Raw genomic sequence first — 10,543 nt, 5'->3', positions numbered from 1 at the left:
AGAGCGGGTTGGTAAGCGGTGAGTGAGGGACGGAGTGAGAGAGAAACTGAGGGTGTGTGAGGAAGAGGCGGAGAGATAGTAGTGATACTCTGTGTGACCGCTGAAGCGTGAGTCTCAGATTGGGCTCCAGTCCTCACTGTGTGTATGTGTCTGTGTCTGATTAGAGAAGGTCAGCAGGACCGCTACACACACACACACACACACACGAGGAGACATACGTGCACAGGTTTGGGTGTTGTTCTTACTCCGCTCCGGGAAAGACCGGTGGGAACATGGGTCTAAAAGTACTCGTGAATTCCCCCTCTTGACTTTTTGTTTTTCTACATGTTACTTGGCACGTTGGAGACCATTGCATGCGTGTCGCATGCCTTGCGTATGGTGCGTACACTTTCATCATGGACTGTATGCTTTTCTCCAAGTGATGCAAACATCACACACAGGTTGTTGTGGTTTCGGGAGTTGCGTGCCACCATGAGGTAAGACTTCCAGCATCTTTCAATAACAGCTCAAAAGTAATGGGTTAAACCTAAAGAGTACATTTATATATGATCTTTAAAATTATAATCATGGGAATCAGTGTCATTTTCACACCTGTCTCCTGCTTGTCTTATTTCCATTTCAAGAAATTAATGTATTGTAGATATGAGTGTATGCATCCACTTTGATGGATGCACCTGAAATCAAATAGTCATAATCTGTATTGATGAGTATGCAACACTAAGCAAAAATTAGATCTGAAATACAAAGGCATGCAGAAAAGAAACAAATTGCAGAACAGGGAAGCGTCAACATTCCCTTGCGTATCTCCACCATTAAGACCATGTCTGTAATGGAGCAATCAGGTTTGGGGAGCTATCAAATCTCGTTCCCTCTTTTAACCAGGGCAGTTAGAAGGACTGAGATAAGGAGCTTCCTTTAAGTGTTTTTCTGAGTGTGTGTGCAAAGGGATATGCAGATTTCCACACTTTCTGTGAAGTGAATGTCACTTCTTTTTGGTAGTGACAGAAGAAGAGAAGGTTCATTTGAGGTTTGGAGCAAAGAGCTGTAGCAGAGAGCTGATTAACTTGATTTGTCTTGTAAATGGCCCAAATGGACTAAAAAAAAAAAAAAAGCAAAAGCACTTTCTGTCTGTGTGTGTGTGTGTGTGTGTGTGTGTGTGTGTGTGTGTGTGTGTGTGTGTGTGTGTGTGTGTGTGTGTGTGTGTGTGTGTGTGTGTAAAAGAACATTTATAAGAAACTTAACAAACTGATGTAGAAGGATGGCTCAGTGCCAGAGAGCTGGTTGTGGAGAGAAGGATATTGCACAAGCTGCTCAACATGATGGAGAACACTACACCCAGTGTACAGACAGCAGTGTGTCTTCAGTCGGTGGCTCCATCAGCTCCGCTGTTACAGGAGGTAATTCCTCAATAGCCAATAGCCATTTACAATGACTCCCCCCTCTGCCTGGAAAGGAGACTTCTCCTCTGAGTGGCAATGCACAATGCACATTTTACATTGATTTAGCACCTATTTTAAACCTATTTTATTTATTTTATCCAGTATAGTAGTAAGTGTGTGTGTTTGTGTGTATTTGTGTGTATATATAATATATTATGTGTCTGACGTTTTACCTACCTCATTGTGGCCCTCATTTAGTTGGGATTTGTGGTCACATTGCACACTTGTAAGGTTATGCACCTGCTGGCCTGTGCCTTATCATGGCAAAACACACATTCTGCACTGAACTTGTATGGGACAGAGGTTAAACACTAACCTTCAGTGCTGGACTATTATTGGATAGAAGTCGAATCCAGACCTCTGGTAGTGGACTGGCATTGGACAGAGGTTAAATCCAGACCTCCAGAGCTAGACTGCTATTGGATAGGGGCTTACTTCCAAGTGGGAATTCTAGGATGATAAGAGTGTCTGGCAGGCGGGTCTGTCCCAGTTTGACATGATCAGGTTAGTGGCCCTCCAAAAATGCGGTAAGATGGCGGCTGTACGGCTGTACTCGTTTGTTTTACATAAATATTAAAGGGGAACCAAGGCTAGGGAGCTTTTACTACGTTCATATAATTTAGACATCATATTTTAACTGAGGCTTCTGAAAAGCAGGTAGGTGGGGCTGGGAAATGCCTGAATTGCTTATTGGCTCAGCTAAACCTTAAAAGGCCAGGAAAGCCAATTCAAATGTGCATGGCTCATGTACCATTTAGAGTATCTCAGGCATCGTGCCAAAAATGCGTCCATAGAAACAGGCTTGCCCTCGCTCCGCACACACTGTCACAGTCACAGTGACGGATCCTGTTGCTCACTGAATCCATTTGAGGAACGTAACGGTGGGAGCAGACTCTGAATTTCAATGACGGCCTTCTTCGAGTGCAGCCGGCACCAGGCTGCGCTCAAAACCAAGTGGTTGCCACTACACAAGGAGCTTAATGCACCCCGATGTTTACTTTAATTTGATGACTCACTGTTGTTGCACAATGACAGTGAGATGCACAGCACAATGCAGTCTGCAACAGAAAGGCTCCTAGATTTGGGGCGGAGTGGCCCGGGTTTTCTTAGTTTATTCAGTCCAATGTTCAATGCAAACTTGACGAGAGGGTAATTGCATTTCACCCGATGACAAAGAGTCAGCTTGTCTCCACTGACACCAGTTCACTGCGCTGTCAGCTAACCATCTGTCCCGCTACGAGTGGTGACGTGCGCATCGCACTAGTCGATAAACTTGCTCGGTTTCTCCATTGCGTCAAGAATCCACTAATCGCAGTTTCCTTACAAATTTGCAGACCGTGAGAGAAGTGGCACCCCATGTCTGTCTTGTCTCTTGGGTCGCCTCTTCTTGATTTCCTGGATCCATAGGTAGGATCCAACTCAGTTTAGATGCGTTCCCAAAGCAGGAACTTGGATGCACCGGTATTTTTTTTTTACGTGAGAAGAGTTCAAAGCATAGGAGAAGGTCTGCCTTTGTCTTTGTGCACTAATAAAAACCTTGCTAATTAATTAATATCTTTAGTACCTTACAACTGATTGAAGGGACTCGACCTTTAAGATTATTAAGGTCATCATGCCTGCTTTTGGTTTGTGGTACACTTTGACTCTCACTCTGTGACAATCAAGGCAACAGCATATTCAGTATCCTTCATTATCAGCCTCTAAACCCTTTTACCATAGGGTTGACGAGCAAGGCAACGTTTGACTTCTTTAGGCAACAGAAATACAATACCAGTACAAAAGCTATTTAGTGTACATCAGTGAAATGTCCTGTCATTTTATTCACATGCTCAGTGTCAAATTATACTAAAGACAATGCACCTTGACAGTCGTAAACAACATGTTTTAATTATACTTGTCAGGTGTCTCCTGTCAGAGTTTGTGTGTGTGTGTGTGTGTGTGTGTGTGAGAGAGAAGCAGAGGAGGTACAGCCACCCCTGCTTGCCTTCCCTGTTTAAATGTGATATCAGCAGTGAGTGCCGGGGCAAGGTGCAGATTACAATCAGCGGGACCCTCACTTAACAGTCCACTGTCCTGCGGTGCACACAGCTGGACTGTCACTCTTCCTGTTTTTCAGGACACACCCACAGCATAGAAGGGGGGGGGGGGTGGCTGCCTCTGGTTCTGACAACACACAGCTCACTCTCTAATTGCCTCCTTCTCTTTCCCCTCTTTTTGTGATGACGTATCAGTATCCACTCCTGTCGTTCTTAGAGAGGAGGAATAATTAGACACGTTCTCTTGGACTGCTTCTGCTGCTTTTCTTGCACCTGGAAAGCTTCTGGAAATATCACAAGGGCTTTAATGTTATTGAAAAAGTAATTCATGTATAGTAATCCAACACCAAGCACACAGTGCAGGATTTTTCAGAGCGTGGCACAGGTGCTTTCTTTGCAAAAGACATCTTTTGTGACATGGCCTTTGCTTCTAATCATAATTGTCCTCCTTTCTGCCCATAATTATCCTCTTTATCTTAGGAGAGCAGAAAGTGCCTTTTTAGTGTCCCTTTGAGAAATTCAAAAGCATATCGATGATGTCCTTATACCCTGCGTGGGTGGAAATGTTCCTCCAAGGCCTGATATCATTACCACACTATTAAAATCCCTCTCTCCTTTTTTTCTCTCCTTTTGTTAGCCAATCAAGATGTTAAGATTACCCCAGATAACTGAGTTTCTCCCCCCATTTTGATATCCAGAGAGTCCCCGACCCCCCCCCCCCCCCCCCGTTCTGCTGCTTCACTTAATGAACACTTAAACCCCTCGCCCCACTTAATAGTGAGGGTGAGAGCTGCTCCTCATCTGTCCTGCCTCTATGGCTCTGCTAGTGTCCTGTCCTCCAGGGCACAGGAGGAGGAAAGGGATAATCCTCTCACTGTGTTGTGACAGGGAGCTGTCCGTGGCCGCACGGATGTGATGCCACTAACCGCAGCTTCTCTTGGCGCCTGGTGTCTGTAAATAGCCAGTGGCTGGTGGAGGCTGGAGCCGAACGAAAGCCCCTTGTTAAGGTTCAAGCGGTGTTTAAAGGTTCACGCTAGCCTCCTCGTTTCCTCCTCTTGAAGGGAAAGAGGTGGGTAGGGGTTATGCGGTTCAGTCGTACCCTACAGGCAGCTTAAGTAAGACTATGATAACAGAAGCGAAAGAAAGTTTTGAGCCGTGATCTATTTATTTGCATATATTTCAATGTTAATTTGATGAATGTTGTTTGTGTTCTAATTCATACCATACAATTCATAATGGCTATGCTTAGTTTGATGAGTGTTTATGAAGCTCCTTTAGCTTAGGCTGATGACATTCATAAAAAGTGTAACATTTATTATAATCATCTAGAAAAGCAGGTTTGATGTGAAAATGACACTTTATAGGAAATCTTGAAATTAGATTAATTCAGTATATATGAATACTATATCAGAATGAAAACTTTCCTCCCGGGCCTTTCCAATATTCTTTCTGAAACTCTTCTTTAAGATCAAGCAGTTAAGAGTTGTTTTGGCAAAAGATCCAGCTCTTTTCTTGAAGAGTGGACGGTGCATTTTATTCCTACGCATGCTGCTGTTATATGGGCAATGGGCAAGGCTCTTGATAAAAGTCTCAATGCTGCTTTTTTGTATCTCAGGTGATATGGCTGGCATCCTCTGGCACCCCTACTTCAGAGTCGCTGGGTGCTAGTTGCCCACTAGCGCAGAGCCCCAGGGTGCTTGTTAACCCTTAGCGGGCGAGTCTCTCCAGCGTTATGTTCTCCAGGGGACACAGTAATGGACACGATGACACTGACGCCATGGGAATCCCCCCAAACAAGTGGGCCAAGAAAAGGGACCTGGTCAAGAAAAAGACTCAGAGCCCTAAGATGGGACCCGGCTTCCGGAAAAAGATCCAGAAGTTTCTACAGGGTCCTGGGGAACACTCCATACACAGCTCTCGATATACCCATATGGAGCTGGAGGAGGAGGAGGAAGAGGAGGAGGAGGTGGTTTTATGCAAGCCAAGGCGTAGACCCACCAGCTATCACTCAGGCATGCGATCTATGCCCAATGGCCACAGTCGTGTCTGTGCTTCCAGCAAGTCCTTCGTTGGCGAGGTGGAGCTAAACAGAGAGGGCAATGTCAGGATACCATGCACCATCCACCATAATGGACCCATGACTGATCACCCAGGTTCTGGAGAGGAAAGCAGCTCTGACTATGTAGATGAGGGAAAGACTGTCGGGGAGACCCCCAACCCCAGAAGAAGCACTGGAAGAGAAGAGGAGATTGAACAGAGGCATAGGGGAAAGCAAGAAGGGTCGAGCACTATAGTTGAGCATATTCTGAAAGAGCTGCAAGGCATAAATAAAATTCAGGAAGAAATCTCTGACCTGAGGCAGTACCTCTCCTCTGTCAAGGGTTCTGTGGATGAAGTGTCGTGTTGCGTTGATGCCGTACTCACAGAGATTGAGGAGCTATACACGGGAAGCGCTTATGGTCCTCACCCATCGCCAAGAACGATGGCACGTCACGCAAGCCCTCACAGAACACTAGCCACCTTACCTCGAAGAACCAGCAGCCCACCTGTTCACCAATACACCTTCCCCAAGGAGAAGGATAGAGCAATAAAGCGAGCCTTGAAGGAGAGGAGAGAGGTTATTGCATCTTACCGAGGTGTAGACACCGCAAGGCAAAGGCCAGATCGAGCGCCCTTACCTCGCAGCTCAGGGTCTCCAGTTTTGGGAGGTCATAAATCTAGACTCCCTTCCCCGGATAGGCGGTACAGAGCGGACACCCAGAGCACTAGTTCACTCTCCTCCTGCCCCAGCTGCAGAGCTGCTGGACGGGAGGACAGATATCGCTCTAGAAGCGCTGGCCTGCCAGCCAGTGCGAGCGAAGAGGGTGCCTGGAGTGGTGGAGCTAGGTGGAGTGAGGAGGATGCCTGTTCCTGCCAATGTAGCCTGGAGGGGGAGACGTGCAGAGGTTCAGACACTGGCGATGGATGTACGGGTGCAGACACTAGCAGCACACCAGGCCACTCGTCACAAAGTAGCTCAGAACACCTCTCCCTGTTGTTCGGACGCTACTACGACTCCCCATCCAGCTCATCAAGTGTGGTGGACTGGAAGATGCCTAGGGCGCAATCGCTTGCAGGCGTGGAGTGCGATTGCACCCCAAACTGCCCTTACTCCCGTAGCTCCGGGTACCACACTATTGATGCTTATGCAGACGATCTAGGCAGTGGCCCCTCCAGAAGTCTGAGTCACTCTACGGTGACTCTCACCGACTATGACGCTCACTCCACCTGTGAGCGGTGTCTCTCGGCGGAGCAGCTGGACGGGGACTCTGAGAGCACAGAGAGAGAGTGGCCTGAGCAACCATGTGCGGACGCCAGCGAGGAGGACTGGGACACGAGGGGGAACTCACCAGACAACCCCGAGAGCCCCGACATGGGGTACAATGTGAAGAAGCTGGGACACTCCATGATGACCTTCAGGTCAGCTTTGCATGGAGCTATGAAGGAACTCGATGCACCCGGTTCTCATGGGTATCCTGATGATGAGTACCTATCAGATGCTGCCTCAGTTGATAGCTACCCTCAAACAGAACCTCTCCAAGGCAAGCCTGGTTTGCGCGGGCAGGGGAGAGGACATCTCAGAAATGCCTTTGATGTCTCCCCCTCTTTGCCACAGCTGGACCAGATCAATGAAGCCTCTCTTAGATTGGATGACCACCATAATCAAGTGGTATCAGAGGATCAAGCTTACGCCCATCAAACACTCAGTGCCCCAGAGTCCCCACTAAGCCCTGGCTGCTCTCGCTGGACTCATAATGGGAGCCTCTCCTTTGAACAGTCTCCCAGGAGGAGAGATCACCATGGAGACCCACAGTCTTACATTCTGGAATGTCCATCAGAACTCAATACAGAGAGGCTGGGGCTTGACTCAGGCGAGGTGGAAGCAAATCTGGAAATGACAGAGGGAAGTCCTGACAGGGCTGATTTTGCTCAATCAAAGTGGCAGACAAGCTTTAGGGAAGTTCTCAAGGAAAAAAAAGAAACCAGGCGTCGGCTGTCAAGGATTGGACAAGAATCAAAATCCATATTTTCTGATGAAGAATCTCATCTAGGTATATATATGATTTGCAAGATTTGAGTAGTTTAAACTAGTGCTGTCAATCGATTAAAAACAACAACAAATGAATCGTAATGGATATTTATTTGTCTAATCACGGAATTAGGCCTAATGTAGAATCAACACAAAAGAAGTGTATTGATATTCAATGTGTTCATTTTGACAGCGCTAGTTTAAACCCTTTTAAAGGTGCAGTATGTAGGATTTAGGGTGATCTATTAGGAGATATTCATAATTATGTTTTCATTAGTGTATAATCTCTTGTAACTATGAAACGTTGTGTTTTCTTTAGTTTAGAATAAGCCCTTCGTATTTACTTAGGGGATAGGTCCTTATCCACGGAGTCCGCCATGTTGCGCCATCATGTTTCTACAGAAGCCCAGAACGGACAAACCAAAACACTGGCACTAGAGAGGGCCTTTCACATTTGTATTGCATCTGACAACCTCCGTAGCTTCCCATACACACTTGGAAAGGGAGAAAAATTCAGTTGGTTGCAATCTGTAGCCTCATCGCTTGATGCCACTAAATCCTACATTCTATACCTTTAAATATTTTCAATTCTTCAATACATTTGTCTATATATACACATTGAAATGTCTTTTAAAAGTGTAAATGTGGTTTTGATAAAATAGTGAAATAGTGTATTTTTGTTTATGTTTCTCTGAATGTCACAGAACCTTTGCTGTTTCTCTTTTCCACAGAGGGAAGCAAAGAAGATTCTCAGGTTACTCTGCATGTATTTTTCAGTTGATGCTAATTGTAGCCGAATTTACAGAAGCCTTGATGCTAACTATCAACAAGACCCGTTTTTGAACAGCCTGACCTTGCCAAAGGAGTTTGTGTTTGCTTGGTGCTTTAGTAAATTGCATGAACCCCATAGCTTTTAAATTGGCGTTAAGCAGGTTATACCAGAGCAGCACCAGATCCATTATAAAATCACCTGTTATTTGGGTTGCTGTTACTTGTTTTATGCCATTGGCTAACCCATTTATGTTTGTTATCCTTTATGCATGGAATATACAGTGGGGAAAATAAGTATTTGAACCCCTGCCGACTTTGCAAGTTTGGCAACTTGCAAATAAATGTGTGATCTAGAATTTTAATGGTAGGTGTATTTTAACAGTGAGAAACAGAATATCAACAAAAAATCCAGAAAACTGCATTTTATAAGATTTATGACTTTATTTGCATTTGATGCAAAAAATAAGTATTTGAACCCCCAAGCAAACAGCAAGAATTCTGGCTCCCAATGGCCAGTTATGTGCCCAAAAAGCACACAGATTAGTCCTCATTAGGTCTAACAAGGTATACCTGATCTCAACTGGTGACCTGTATAAAAGAAACCTGTCCAAAGAATCATACTTCACACCTTCAACCTCACCACCATGGGCAAGACCAAAGAGCTGTCCAAGGACGTCAGAGATGAGATTGTAGACCTGCACAAGGCTGGAATGGGCTACAAAACCACCGGCAAGCAGCTTGGTGAGAAGCAGATAACTATTGGTGCGATTATTCATAAATGGAAGCAACACCAAACAACTGTCACCCGCTCTAGGTCTGGGGCTCCATGCAAGATATCCCCTCGTGCGGAATCAGTGATCATTCGAAAGGTGCAGAATAACCCCAGAACTACACAGGGGGAGCTTGTGAATGATCTCAAGGCAGCTGGGACCAGAGTCACCAAGAAAACTATTGGCAACACACCACGCCGTCATTTTTTGAAGTACTGCAGCACTCGCAAGGTCCCCCTGCTCAAGGAAGCGCATGTACAGGGCCAGCTGAAGTTTACCATTGCACACTTGAATGATTCTAGGGAGGATTGGGAGACAGAATGTGGTCAGATAATACCAAAATCAAGCTCTTTGGCATCAACTCGACTTGCCGTGTTGGACAGGGGGGGGATGCTAAAAATGACCCCAAGAGTACATCATACCCACCATCAAGCATGGAGGTGGAAACATTATGCTTTGGGGCTGTTTCTCTGCCAAGGGTACAGGACGACTTCACCGCATCAAGGGGACTATGGATGGGGCCATGTAACGTGGAATATTGGGCTTGAACCTCATTCCCTCATTCCCTCCCATTGAAAACACAACCTTAAAGATTTGGAGAGGATCTGGAAAGAGGAGTGGACCAAAATCCCTCCTGAGATGTTTGTAAACCTGGTGACCAACTACAAGAAACGTCTGACGTCTGTGCTTGCCAATAAGGGTTATTCCACCAAGTACTAAGTCATTTTTGTCAGTCAGTTTTGGGGGTTCAAATACTTATTTTTTGCATCAAATGCAAATAAAGTCATAAATGTTATAAAATGCATTTTTCTGGATTTTTTTGTTGATATTCTGTTTCTCACTGTTAATATACACCTACCATTACAATTATAGATCACACATTTCTTTGCAAGTGGCCAAACTTGTGAAATCGCAAGGGGTTCAAATACTTATTTTCCCCACTGTAAGTCTGCATGTGCCCTTCCATGAAATGTATTGGCAGTAATGTAAGGTATACAGACATTTTTTCCCATCCAGTCTGGTTCAGGGAGAAGAGTACAGTGGGTGTTTGTGTGCAAGTCTGTGGTTTTGCCTGTGTGTTCTTTTTTAATTTGAATCTGCTGTCATGTTTTCAGAGTTTGAAGTTTGTGCTGTCGCACAAGTGGCACTCTGAGGCGTATGAAAGCCCCTCTCTTGCTGCCTGGTTGCCTCATATGATGGTGTGAGAGCTCACAGAGCTCAGCAAGAGATAGAGATAGAGAGAGAGATGAAGAGAGCAAGACAGGGAGCGATAAAGAGAAGGATAGAAGGGGAGGACTACTTTGGGACTGGAACGCTGCAGGGTTTCTTTCTCTCTGTAGCCGCATGTCTGAGAGGAGCCGGGATTGCTGGCGCTGATGAAACGGTTTACCTCAGAGGGTGAAGCACCACAAACACATCACTGCTTGTTTACCAGCCTGTCCTGTCCCGTCGTCTTTT

The 10,543-nt window shown here is 45.6% G+C and overlaps 1 protein-coding gene across 1 annotated transcript in view; it reads left to right on the top strand.

The window, feature by feature from the left end:
* Positions 1-10,543, top strand: part of unc13bb (unc-13 homolog Bb (C. elegans)) — a gene marked incomplete at both ends in the record, with an annotated part of 98,263 nt that overhangs the window by 49,900 nt on the left and 37,820 nt on the right. Inside the window, one exon of the mRNA XM_080847503.1 lies at positions 5,219-6,934. Coding sequence (XP_080703629.1) covers positions 5,219-6,934 — 1,716 coding nt within the window. The remainder of the gene's footprint in view (positions 1-5,218; positions 6,935-10,543) is intronic.

The sequence above is a fragment of the Sprattus sprattus genome, assembly GCF_963457725.1.
Source record: "Sprattus sprattus genome assembly, chromosome: 11".
Taxonomy (NCBI): domain Eukaryota; kingdom Metazoa; phylum Chordata; class Actinopteri; order Clupeiformes; family Clupeidae; genus Sprattus; species Sprattus sprattus.
This window is presented reverse-complemented; position numbering and strand designations above follow the sequence as displayed.